At 39.6% G+C, this 13,731-nt stretch overlaps 1 protein-coding gene and 1 long non-coding RNA gene across 5 annotated transcripts in view; one reads left to right on the top strand and one right to left on the bottom strand.

The window, feature by feature from the left end:
• The window catches only part of COPB2 (coat protein complex I subunit beta 2), a 47,533-nt gene extending 47,035 nt beyond the window's left edge, over positions 1–498 (bottom strand). For all 3 annotated transcript variants that reach the window (XR_013528611.1, XM_035278293.3, XM_002759545.7), the window contains exon 1: positions 390–498. Coding sequence is in view for 2 of the 3 variants with exons in the window: in XM_035278293.3 (XP_035134184.1) it covers positions 390–392 (3 nt within the window). In the remaining variant the exon portion in view is untranslated. The remainder of the gene's footprint in view (positions 1–389) is intronic.
• Positions 499–594: 96 nt separating this feature from the next.
• Positions 595–13,731, top strand: part of LOC144579916 (uncharacterized) — a 166,976-nt gene continuing 153,839 nt past the window's right edge. For both annotated transcript variants that reach the window (XR_013528614.1, XR_013528613.1), the window contains exon 1: positions 595–775. This is a non-coding gene — a long non-coding RNA (uncharacterized LOC144579916). The remainder of the gene's footprint in view (positions 776–13,731) is intronic.

The following is a 13,731-nucleotide window of genomic DNA, read 5'->3' as shown; positions in this document are numbered from 1 at the left end:
CCCGGAATAAGGCCAACAGGAGTGGAGATTAACTGCCACCGTTTTAAAAGCAAATTTAAGTCGTTTTACCAAAGCCTCCTACTGAGTTCAACATTTTCGGCCTCCGTATTTCCCTACACCCCGCTGCAGACTGCAGGAGCTCCGGCAAGCGCCACAAGCGCTAGGGGAGACAACCCCTCACTAGCAGGCACTGCCTCCCCAAATCATCCCGGCTCCCTCGGGCCCACCGCCTTCTCCCTTCCCGGTACCAAACCGGTTTAACACCCTGCAAGGCCGGAGGCGGCGGCCGCAGCGGGAGCCCAGACCACTGCCTACCGCGGCCCTCAGTCCAGAAGCCCCAGGAATCGGCCGTAGCCTACCCCGTTCCCTTCTACGGGGAATGGACCTACCATCGCTGTGTTGGTCCGAGCCTGGGCACCCTCGTTTGTTACCGGCTACGCAAGCCTGAGAGGAACCCACCGGCCCGCTGACCGTCAGACTGACTGACGTGGAACTTCCGGGAGCCGATTCTCGCGAGAGTCAGAAGTCAGGGCCGGAGCGCCTGCGCAAATGGCGCTCAGGACCGTCGTTTCCAAAGCCCCGCCCCAGTTTGCTAGGCAACTTGGCCACTCAGACCGCGGGGAATGGACCTGCCACCGCCGGGAAGGCGGGGTGTGGCCTAGACACCCTGTTGGAAGGGTCCTGGGGCTGCTGAACTTTGACTCCCACCAGAAGATAGAGATTGAAACGTTGAGAAAAACCAAGTGCCTAATTCCCGCTGGACGCTAACTGCAGGGCAAGCTCCCCAGTGCTGGAGTTGTCTCGGAGGCCGAGAAGCGCTAAAGGGCTTCCTCGGACTCTGGCCCTGAGGGCGAGGAACCGCGAGAAAAGGCGAAACGACACTCCTGCGTGTTCTGGAGGCCTGGTGCGAGGCCCAGGGAGTTCTGATTAAGGGCACTGATTAAGGCTGAGAAGAGGCGCGCCGGGAGCTTCCAGTTCTGGAGCTCCTTGGGGACTCTACTACCCAACCGTGTGTGTGTGTGTGTGTGTGTGTGTGTGTGTGTGTGTGTGTGTGTCTTGTTGAGCATCGGCTGTGTTATTCAACAAATATATATCAATCTTCAGCAGTGTGCTAGGCATACCTCTCAAATGTTCACTGATGAGGAAACTAGGGCTCAAAGAAGATGTGTCCTAGCCAAGACTGCATAGTAAGTGGTAGATAAAACCTCAAGTTGGGCCAGGTGCAGTGGTTCACGCCTGTAATCCCGGCACTTGGAGAGGCCAAGGCAGATGGATCACCTGAGGTCAGGAGTTTGAGACCAGCCTGGCCAACATGGCGAAACCCCGTCTCTACTACAAGATTAGCTGGGCCTGGTGGCGGGCGCCTGTAATCCCAGCTGCTCTGGAGGCTGAGGCAGGAGAATGGTTTAGACACCAAGAGGCGGAGGTTGCAGTGAGCCAGGATCATGCCACTGCACACCAGCCAGGGCAACAGAGCAAGACTCTTGTCTCAAAACAAAAAACCTCAACGTTTGTGCTCCTTTTACTACATGAAAATATCTTTTCATTAATGTGACTGAACTCTACAGTAAGAGCCTGTGCTATAGGGGTTGCACAATAAAGTTTGAGAACATTTGCCTACTGCACTTGACATCCCCTCTCGTTCCTTTTTTTTTTTTTTAAAGAAAACACGTGGACCAAATAAAACTTGCTCTCTGGTTACATGTGCAAACGTGTATCTTTAACTTGGAGAAATCTTGAAGTCTTTTTAGACCTCCAGATTTTCAGAAAGGCAAAAAGAAAAAGTATGTGTGTGTGTGTGTGTGTGTGTGTGTGTGTGTAGGTAATGCTAATCAGAGGGAGATGATTTTGCATGAAATTATTTAGCTTTAGTAGAATCTCTGAGCTAATGTGACTGTCTTTGTGGGCCTCAGTTTTTGTCATCTTAAAAAAAAAAATCAAGCTGCATGTTTTCTAAAGATCCTTCCATTTTTTTCTTTTTTTGTGTTTCTTTGGCATTCAGTAGTGGAAAGAAGAGTCTTGAACTGGCTTTTAGTGGCAGCAGTGTGTTCTTATGTAAATTAAGACTAATAATTCTGATTATTGCATACTTTGCTTACTCTATGTAGTGACAGAGGATCCTCAGTTGAAAAAATTATATGAACTCTACCTAATTTGCTTGAATAATGGAACTTTCAATATTTCTAATTCCTGAATACTTTTGCACTCAGGAGAGTATTTTTGGATTTGGCACAGTACTAAGCAATACAAAATAAAATGATGCGTCTCTATTGTTAAGGGGCCCAGCTGGGAATATACTTAAATCTTTGTATACTACTGGGCACCTAAGGGTCTACCTAGCTGGTGTTGTGGGCCTTAACCCCCAAGTGTCATGCTTACTTGGACGATATTTTTTCCACTGCAATTAGCCAAAATTAAGTCCTGAAATTGTAGACTGTAAATCCACTCTTTTAACCATTACATACTGAATCTGTACTATATACAAAGCACCATAGTAGGTGCTGCCTTATGATATTACTCATAAAATTTGGTGTTGGATTTTGGTTGAAATAAATTTTAAAGAAAATTCTCAAATAGGAACTAATACATAAACATTAAATATATGTGTGTATTTCACTACATGTTCAACTGTGGGTTTAAAATAAAATCTTTTGTTTACTCATTGGTTTAGAGGAGACTGGAGGGTTAGGCAAAATAGCCCTTGAGAAGAAAAGAAATATAGACAAGCTTAGCAAATTGGTAAAGAGTTTCCCAAGAGGTTGACTGCCATTGACTAACAGATCTGAAAGTCTTACCTGGTCATTTTCTAGGATAGCTGTTTCAGCCCTGCCTTTTTGCAGGTGCTGGGAGAATTCCAAGTGGGAATTCAGGCTGCAGTGCCTCTGTAAGTACCCTATATCCACCTTTCCCTCCCCACCCTACTTCTACCTCTTCATAAGAAGTTGAGGAAATGAAAATAATTCCTTGAGAAGGAGTCAGGGTTTTTATCATTTTATTTGTAATTATTTACTTATTTTGAGGTGGAGTCTCATGCTGTCACCCAGGCTGAAGTGCAGTGGTGCCATCTTGGCTCACTGCAACCTCAACCTCCCTAGTTCAAGCCATTTTCTTGCCTCAGCCTCCCCAGTAGCTGGGACTACAGGTGCATACCACCATGCCCAGCTGATTTTTGTATTTTTTGTAGAGATGGGATTTCGCCATGTTGGCCAGGCTGGTCTCTAGATCTGCCTGCCTCGGCCTCCCAAAGCGCTGGGATTACAGGCATGAGCCGCTGCACCCAGCCTTGTTTATTATTTTAAAATATACATGTGTCGTCACTTAGCCAAGTGGTAAGTACTAGCATGAATAAGAACCTAGTTTCTCCCTTCAAAGGGATTACAGTCTATAAGCAGGAAAGGTTATTTATGCACAAATAATTGAATATCAGGCAGAATTATGAGTTCCCTAATGAAAGAAGTACCAATAAAATACTCTGAAGATAAAATATGCAGCTGGAGAGATAAGTTACATGAAGGTTATAGAATCTGAGGTGGTCTTAGAGGTGAAGAGTATGTGGTATGTTTGAGAACCAAAAAAGGTCCAATTTGTTTGGATAATGGTATTCATTTAGAAGATCAGTGAGGGAGAAGGTTGAAGAGGAAGATTTGGGCTAGAACCTGAAGATTTTTAAATCGGGAGGAATTGTGCTTTGGTTCAAGCAGTTGGGACTCGTTGGGCCAGAAAAGAAATCTGTTGATATCTGTACTCCAGAAGATGTATCTTTTGTTGATGTGTATGACACATTGAAAGAAGTTGAAACAGAGGGACTATACAAGTTTGGTGGAAGTGAGTATGGAAATAACAGCAATAATGAAAAATTTTTGTTAAATGCCCACTATGTACCTACCTGCCATGGGAATACTTACTTTACAATTCATAAAGTAATTCTAAAAGATAAGGATTATTTTCTCCAACTTATAGATGAAAAGCTGAGGCCTAAATGGATTAAGTAGTATACCTCATGCCACGTTGCTCATGAATGACAGACCTGAGATGTGAACCTAAGTCATATTTAATGATATTAACACCCTTTTTACTGGATTGTAATTTCTCCTTTTTTCCCTGAGAAGCTAGAATCAACTGGGTACAAAAATGAGTTTGCTGAATTGAGTAAGTAGGAGGCATCCTATTGCTGATATTTTTTATCTAATGAACCCAGAAGAATATCTTTAATCAGAGGAAGATGTGGAGCCAGTGAATGACAGTGGAGCCAATGAAGGAACAATCAGAGAAAGAGATCAAGAAAGAAGAAAGAGTGAAAGAAAAAGTGGAGTCAGTGAAGGAACAGTCAGAATAAGAGACCCAGAATAACTGTCACAGAAGGAAAAGAAAGGGAAAATGTAACTGGGTGACTAGCATCTTGATAGCTTTAGAGAATTTAAGGAGGCAGTAGTTGCGAAAACTATTGCCAATGAATTAAATGATTACGAGGACACTAGTAGCTTTCAAAAAAGTTGAGTAATTCTAGGGGAAGCAAGTTTACAAAGGGTTTAGAAATTATTGGATGAAAAAAAAAGTGGAGGTCATCAGTATAAACTATTTTACCAAGAGATTATTGAAGAAAGGCAAAGGTTGATGTGAGACGTGTCTCACTGTAAGTGGGTTGACTGTTTCTGCATTTAGGGCATGCTTGATTTAATTATGATGGTGCTCCAGATGGATGCAGGCCACTAAATGGACCTTTGCAGTGTGAGTGGGAACTAACCAGGTAAATGTCAAGAGAGTATATCTAGAGCATTTGACTTTTCCAGAGAGCTAAGAATAGTTTAGTGTGCCTGGGCCAGAGAGTAAGAAGTGGGAGGATTGAGAAATTGTATAAAAAGATAAATGAGGTTCAGATTCTGAAGGTCTATGATAGCCAGTTAGAGGAGTCTGGACTTTAAACTGCAGGCTCTTGGGAACCATTGAAGAATGTTAAGTAGGGCAATCTCCATGCTCCATTACTGATTCATCATTGCATGTCAGTTACTTTTCCTATTAGAGGAAATGTTAAGATTATCAGCTGAATTTTTGTATGAAGTGAATGAAAGAGAAAGTTTTGATCACTTAGTCAAATAGCAGCCATCAGCAGACTAAATTGAGTTGGAGAATTTTCCAAGAAAAATGGAGTTTGTAGTTGCCTAACACTTAAAAGCTAACGTTGGACTGATTACAATAGCGTTGACCAACCACAGTGTGCTGTACACTTCATATGACTGCCTTCTAAATATTCAAAATTTGTTAATTTTACTCCTTGGGAGTTTGATTTAGGATTCTAGATGCAGAAGATGTTCACTTTTGTTTACCTAAAAGTGTAAAAATCTAGATTATTTGTAATGTGTTTGACTTGTGTGTAATTTTACCTTAAAAATTACATTAACCTTATGTTTCTCTAATGAGCATTTTTAGAGGAGTCAGAGTTTAAAGTGAGCTTTGAATGAAACAAAGAAGGCGATTTCATAGATGGGAATTGCTAGACATTATAAATATGGCAGTAGAGTTTGGGGAGTTTGTTAGTGACATCCACAGTGCTCCACCTGAGGATTCATTCTGTACCCAGCTCTTCACTCATGGGGTATAGACCCCATGATAAGTCATGACCAGTGGGCTCTGGGTACTTCTCTGCACCAGGGTTGTCAGGTGAAGCGAATCTCTGGGTCTTAGTTTCTTTACCTATGGAAGCATTAGCTCCAAAGTCTCTTCCTGGTCTAAGCTTTTTTATACTTTTGAGTCTGTGATTCTGTGTTCTTGTCAAATGAAGTGGATGAGAGGAGTGACTGCAGGATTTTTTTTTGAGTTGGAGTCTTGCTCTGTCACCAGGCTGGAGTGCAGTGGCGCAATCTTGGCTCACTGCAACCTCTGGCTCCTTGGTTCAAGCGAATCTTTCCCCTCAGCCTCCCGAATAGCTAGGACAACAGGTGCGTGCCACCATGCCCAGCTAATTTTTTTGTATTTTTAGTTGAGACGGGGTTTCACCATGTTGGACAGGATGGCCTCGATCTCTTGACCTCGTGATTCGCCCGCCTCCGCCTCCCAAAGTGCTGAGATTACAGGCGTGAGCCACCGCGCCTGGCCAGGATGTTTTAATGGACATTTGTCTTTACTTAATTCATGTGCCAGTGTAGTAGCTTTTCCCACTTATTTCATAGCATGCATTGTTCTTTTTTCTCTGGAAGCCACCTTCCATCGGCACATTTTTGTTGAGATTTCGTTATGCTTAGAACAATGCTCTATAAACCTGGGGCTCAGGGGCTCAGGACAAGGAGCCTGGTATGTATGAGGGGATAAGAAATCGAAGCCCAAGTGTGCCTGGTATGTAGAAGTTCCCAGTGAACATTCTCTCAAAAAGTGTTTAGCTTTCTTTCTAGAAAAAAGATTTCACAAAGTTTTATGTAAGCAAGTTGATAGGTTTAGAGTAATTATGTTTCCTTAAGAATTATGTCCTTGCAAGTGACAGTGCTGCATATAAATAAATGAATAATAATGATGAATAGCCTATCTGGCATATAGCAGTTACCTTTAAATTAATTGAAAAAAATTAATATAAAAGTGAAATATCTGGAGTGACAAGGCACTGCATAGTGCAATTTTCATCAAATTGCTTTATTCCTCTTTCTTCTACAGAATTTGTCAGTTCAAGTTGATCTAAGGGCATTACTGAATTTTAATTCAAATGTAGTTCAAGTCCCAAGGTTTGAAAATGAAGTCACTGGGCTCTGAACTCATGATATGCTTTTGTACCTGAAGATGATAATCCGAAACATACTGAGCGGCACTATGACAGGACTTTTCATTTGATTTCAAAGCAACTTCCCACTGATAGTGTTTTATATATTCACTAAAATCCAAATAAAGCTATTGTCTCTAGGAAGAAGAAATTGTTCCTTTAGCTAAATGTAGCCATTCTTTGGTGCATCTGACACAATGAATATAGACACAACTTTATCCTAAAAGGGTTTATTTATGAAGCGTAAGATTCACTTTATATACACATGTATTGCTAGATGAACAGACACAAAGTCAACATCTGAAAAAGGTAGAAGATTACAAGTGATTTTATTTATATTTTATATTTTTCCATTATAAATATATACTATGTAATAAATGAAGTTATTTTAAGCAAACATAAAGTGTACCAAAGGAGCTTGCCATTTTGAAGAAAGCTTATTTTAAATCTGACTATAGCAAAGAAATACGTCTTATTTTCTGTGTAAATCTAGATTCTCATTTTATAAAGCCCCCTAGGGTGCAACAAAATGATACAGTAATATTCAGGAATGAACAATCCACCAAAAAAGAATATGCAATTTCTGTCTCAGTATTTCAAGGGAACTCAGAACTAGGTTCTGAGAAAAAAAAAAAAAAAAAAGGATTTTATGGTAAGGGGTATTCCTGGTAGGACCAGATAAGAAAGCAACATTATTGGAAGGTTTAAAGTTGAAAGGGGAATCTAAGGCAGATGATCTGGGAGCAGAAGGATGAGAGCTGTTAAGGATCCTGGTGGAAGAAGGGCTATAAGCAGGGCTCATATTCAGTTGTATGTACTAGCATTGCCAATATATGTATTAAATATGGAAATACTTGTTGCTAAATAGCCTCTGCCTTGAATATCTGCATCATCCTAGCGGATCAGGTTCCTTCCCGGGGCTTGTCCACAATCCAGCCACTAAAGTGATTAATAATTTATACCACAGGGGGCCCCAGGATTCTGATCCTATGTAGCAGCCAGCATCTGGACTTACATTAGGTGTCTTTTCTGATTAATGTGTGCTGGTACTTACCATTATTAAATATTTTGAATGTCAACCCTGCTGGTAAGGGATAAGGAACTGGTCCTTGATGGACCAAATGATGAGGAGTCAAGGAAAGAAGAAAGCAGGTATTTTCCACCAACAAGCTACATTCACAGTAGGGAAAATTTTAAGGTAGGCCTGGGTGGTCTGTGTCAGCCACCTCCCACCTGTCGGTTACTCTCTCACCCCTTGTCACCAACTTTGTGTGCCGTGTCAGGGCCTTGTTCTACAACTTTCTCAAACATGGATCTGATTAGCTTATGACCTTAACCATTACTCTTAAAATGCAATCAATGTGGATTTTTCAAGCCTCTCCCAGAGTGTCTAGAACTTTATAGGGGATCACAGACTAAGAGCAGGGACAACATGCGTTCTTGAGTGGCACTCTGTTGTTGTTGTGAATTCTAGGTTCGCACTAATTTTCTTTGACCACATTAAACGTGTACCAGTCTACCTTTTCCAACTTGCTGTTAAGCAGGCTACTGTCAGTTGCTCCTTTGAAGGCAATTTTCTCTTTGACTGTTTGAAGATTTTCTCTTTGTCTTAGGTTCCTGCACTTTCATAACCAGTTAAGCATGCGTTTCATTCTTTTCTGCATGGAATTGACTGAGTCTTAAATCTGTGAATTGGTGTCTTAACAGTTATGAAAAATTCTCAAGCTCTACCCTATTCTCATATCCACTCTCATATTCCTGGCATGCCAGTGTTGGAACTTTGTACTATATCCTCCTATATTCTCCACATCTACGTGTGGTTTTTTTCTTTCCTTTTAGTACTGCATTGTATATATGATCTTCTGACCCACACCCTACTCCCCTACAACGGCTCTCCAGTTCCTTATTTCTCTTATACAGGTATTGGCAATATGTTGCAAATTTAATTGTTGAGTTTTTATTTCAGTTACTATGTCTTTCTTTCTTTCTTTCTTTCTTTCTTTCTTTCTTTCTTTCTTTCTTTCTTTCTTTCTTTCTTTTTCTTTCTTTCTTTCTTCTTTCTTCTTTCTTTCTTTCCTTCTTTCTTTCTTTCTTTCTTTCTTTCTTTCTTTCTTTCTTTCTTTCTTTCTTTCTTTCTTTCTTTTTTTTTTGAGACGGAGTTTCACTCTTGTTACCCAGGCTGGAGTGCAATGGCACGATCTCGGCTCACCGCAACCTCCGCCTCCTGGGTTCAGGCAATTCTCCTGCCTCAGCCTCCCGAGTAGCTGGGATTACAGGCACGCGCCACTGTGCCCTGCTAATTTTTTGTATTTTTAGTAGAGATGGGGTTTCACCATGTTGACCAGAATGGTCTCGATCTCTTGACCTCGTGATCCACCCCCCTCGGCCTCCCAAAGTGCTGGGATTACAGGCTTGAGCCACCGCGCCCGGCCAATTTTTTGTATTTTTAGTAGAGTCGGGGTTTCACTATGTTGACCAAGATGGTCTTGATCTCCTGACCTTGAGATCCACCCGCCTCGGCCTCCCAAAGTGCTGGGATTTTTAGTTTGGTTTCTTTTCAGACGTGATATGTGACTTTTTATAGTCATCTATGGTTAATTGCAAAGTTGCCATTTATTTGTATAAACATGGTAAGCATAGTTATTTTTTAACCTGGGTCTAATAGCTGAAGGCTTTGTGGATCTATTCCTTCTTTCTGTTGTTTTGCTGGTTCTTGTTCCCTTAGTTATTGGTTATCTTTGACTAGATAACTGGTAATTGTCCTCATATTATTTGGGGGGATACTCTGAAACCTAGTTTGGGTGTGTCCTCCTCTAGAGAGGCTTTATTTTGCTTTTACCAGGCATGTGGGGAGAACAGTTGAGATCTTCTCACAGCACATGCATGGCTTAAAGTCTCTGGCTCACCCAGGCTAAGTGTACTCATGGTACAAATCCGTAAGAATTTGGTCTATGGCCACAGCTTCTCAAGGGCATTTTGTTTCTTTTTTTGCTTAGCACCAAGGCAGGTTTTCCTGCAGTCCTCTCAGGTTGAGGGGTAAGGGAGGCAAATTTAGGTCTGGTTTATCCTTAATTTGCATGTGTATTAATTTGGGAGGTGTACCCAATAAGACTCTCCAGTTTCTGTGAGCCCCAAGTCTTGACTAGTATCCATCTGGCCCCTAGTGACTACTATAGTATTGACAGATACCTCTAAGGGTTTTGATCATTCAATAGTCTTCTTACTATTTTGGTAGCAGGCTTTTATCCAAATGTTGACCTGGAAGTTTTTAATTGTGTTTTGAACTATTTGATTATTTTAAGGTGGTGGTGTTTGTTTAAATATATGTTATCAGTGTTTTTTGTTGCTGTTTTCAGCAAGAATGTTGATCTGAATAACCTAGCCTGCTATTACCAGAAACCAGATGCCTCTGAGGGAGTTTATAATTGAGTCTTGATAAAAGCATTTAAAAGATGAAAGACAATAATAGCAATAAGTTATTCTGATTTACAGTAGATGAAAGAGGTCAAAGCTTAATTGGCAAGGAGCTGCATAGTGGAATAGTAGCTACATTTTAAAAGGAAGTGAGACAGAGGCCTTCCCGGTGCCCCAGAAAATGGAACTTATCTTTGGGTGATGTGGCTGTATAAAATTCTGACATATTTGTCAAGAACTTTTTCTATATTTCTTCATATTCTTATTTTCTCCCAGCATCTCGTGGTCTTGGCTCTGTAACAGCTTCTGTTCAATCACCTGCCTCACGTTCTGCCTCCATTCTCTCTATCACTGCTCCCTCTCTCACCTGGATAAGACTATGTGTGAATGGTTCCTAGCAGTCACTGGTACTCCCTGGTTAGAGCAGAATCTTCTCCCAAATGGAGAAATGTACATATGCACAATTTTTTTTCATATAATTTCTGGGGATACTTGCTGCCTTAGGAGATTAAGGAAAATTTCATGGAGAAGGAGACACTTAAGAATAGGGCAGATTCACATGAAATGAATAGACATCTCTCAATAGAAGACACACACATAACCAACAGGTATATGAAAAAATGCAAAGACAAAATCTTTGAAAATGCAAAAAATAAAACAACAAATGCAAAAATACAGAGAAAGGGAAACTCTTATATGTTGTTGGTGGAAATGTACATTGTGAAAAATAGTATGAAAGTTGCTCAAAAAAACTAAAAATAGAGCTAACACATGATCCAGCAATCCCACTACTGGGTATATATTCAAAGGAAAGGAGACCAGTATGTTAAGGAGACATCCGCATTCCAGGTTTATTGCAGCATTATTTATAATGGCCAAGATGTGGAATCAACCTAACGGTCCATCAACAGATGAATAAAGAAAATGTGGTATATATACACAATGAAATAGTAATCATCCATAAAAAAGAACAAAATTCTATCATTCATGGCAACATGGCTGAATTTGGAGGACATTATGTAAAGTGAAATAAGCCAGGCACAGAAAAAATAAGACCAAATGTTCTTATTCATGTAGAAGCTAAAAATGTTTATCTAAAAAATGTAGAGAGGAGAATGGTGGTTACTAGAGACTAGGAAAGATGAAGTAGCAGGAGATAGCCAGAGATTGGTTAATGGACACAAAATTACAGCTAGATAGTAGAAATAAATTATAGTGTTCTATAGTACTGTAAGGTGGTCATAATAAAAAATATTTATTGTATATTTTCAAATAGCAAGAAGAGCAGATTTTGAATGCTCCCAAAACAGAGAAATGATAAATGTTTGAGGTGATGGATATGCTAATTACTGTGATTTGATAATTACACATTGTATACATGCATTGAAATATCACACTGTACCTCATAAATATGTACACTTATTAAATGTTAATTAAAAATAATAAAAGTTTAAAAATGGGCCAGATTTCAGAAGGCAGAAATAATAATAGCAGTTGGCCATATTTCACAGAGTTTGGCGCTTTTCATTCAGCAATCCTGAAAATATCCCCATTTTATTATTTTTTCTTTTTAATTTTTGTGGGTACATTGTAGGTCTACGTATTTATGAGATACATGAGATGTTTTGATATAGGCATACAATATATAATAATCACATCATGAAGAATGGGGTGTTCATCCCCTCAAGCATTTATCCTTGTGTTGCAAACAATCCAATTATATTCTTTACTTATTTTCAAATGTACAATTTTTAAAACTTTTAGGTTCAGAGGTAGATGTGAAGGGTTGTTTTATAGGTAAATTCATGTCATGGGGGTTTATTGTATAGATTATTTCATCATCCAGATATTAATCCTAGTACCTACCCAGTGGTTATTTTTTCTGCTCCTCTCCCTCCTCCTACTTTCCACCCTCAACTAGACCTCAGTGTCTTTTGTTCCCTTCTGTGCATTCATGGGTTCTCATCATTTAGCTTTCACTTATAAGTGAGAACATGTGGTATTTGGTTTTCTGTTCCTGCATGAGTTTGCTAAAGATAATAGCCTCCAGCTACATCCATGTTCCCACAAAAGTCATGATTTTGTTCTTTTTTATGGCTGTATAGTATACCATGGTGTATATGTACCACATTTTCTTTATCCAGTTTGTCATTGATGGACATTTATGTTGTTTCCATGTCTTTGCTATTGTTAATAGTGCTGCAGTAAACATTCAAATGCATGTGTGTTTATGGTAGAATATATATATCTCTGGGTATATGCCCAGTAATGGGATTATTTTATGCCCATTATTTTATTCCTTTTATGGCTGAATAGTATTCCATGGTGTATATATGCCACATTTTCTTTATCCCCTCATTGGTCAATGGGCATTTAGGCTGGCTCCATATTTTTGCCATTGTGAATTGTGCTGCTATATACATATGTGCACAAGTGTCTTTTTCATATAGTGACTTCTTTTCCTTTGGGTAGATAGCCAGTAGTAGTGGGATTGCTGGCTCAAATGATAGTTCTACTTTCAATTCTTTAAGGAATCTTCATACTGTTTTTCATAGTGGTTGTACTAGTTTAAATTCCCACCAGCAGTGTAAAAGTGTTACCTTTCCACCACATCCACTCCAACATCTATTATTTTTTGATTTTTAAATTATGGCCATTCTTGCAGGAGTAAGTTGGTATCTCATTGTGGTTTTAATTTGCATTTCCCTCATAATTAGTGATGTTGAGCATTTTTTCATATGTTTGTTCGCCATTTGTATATCTTCTTTTGAGAATTGTCTATTCATGTTTTCTGCCCACTTTTTGATGGAATTATTTGTTTTTTGTCATGCTGATTCATTTAAGTTCCTTGTAGATTCTGGATATTAGAAATACCCTATATTTCTTTCTCTTGTCTGATTGCTCTGGCTAGGACTTCCACTACTATGTTGAATAGAAGTGGTGAAATTGGGCATCCTTGTCTTGTTCTAGTTTTTAGGGGGCAGGTTTTCAACCTTTCCATATTCAGTATAATGTTGGCTGTGGGTTTGTCATACATGGCTTTTATTACCTTGAGGTATATCCCTTCTATTCCAATTTTGCTGAGGGTTTTAATCATAAGGGATGCTGGATTTTGTCAAATGCCTTTTCTGCATCTATTGAGGTGATCATATGATTTTTGTTTTTAATTGTTTATGTGATGTATCATATTTATTGACTTGTGTATGTTAAGCCATCCCTGCATCTCTGGTATGAAACCGACTTGATCATGGTATATTCTTTTTGATATGCTGTTGGATTTGGTTGGCTAGTATCTTGTTGAAGATTTTTGCATCTATGTTCATCAGGGATATTGGTCTGTAGTTTTCCTGTTATGTCCTTTCCTAGTTTGGAATTAGGGTGATACTGGATTCATAGAATGATTTAGGGAGAATTCCCTCTTTCTTCATCTTTTGGAATAGTTTCAGTAAGATTGGTATCAATTCTTTAAATGTCTGATAAAATTTAGCTGTGAATCCATCTGGTCCTGGACTTTGTTGGCAACTTTTTTTTAAGTTACTGTTTCAATTTGTTTAGGCTGTATGTTTCCAGGA

The sequence above is a fragment of the Callithrix jacchus genome, chromosome 17 (assembly GCF_049354715.1).
Source record: "Callithrix jacchus isolate 240 chromosome 17, calJac240_pri, whole genome shotgun sequence".
NCBI classification, from domain to species: domain Eukaryota; kingdom Metazoa; phylum Chordata; class Mammalia; order Primates; family Cebidae; genus Callithrix; species Callithrix jacchus.
This window is presented reverse-complemented; position numbering and strand designations above follow the sequence as displayed.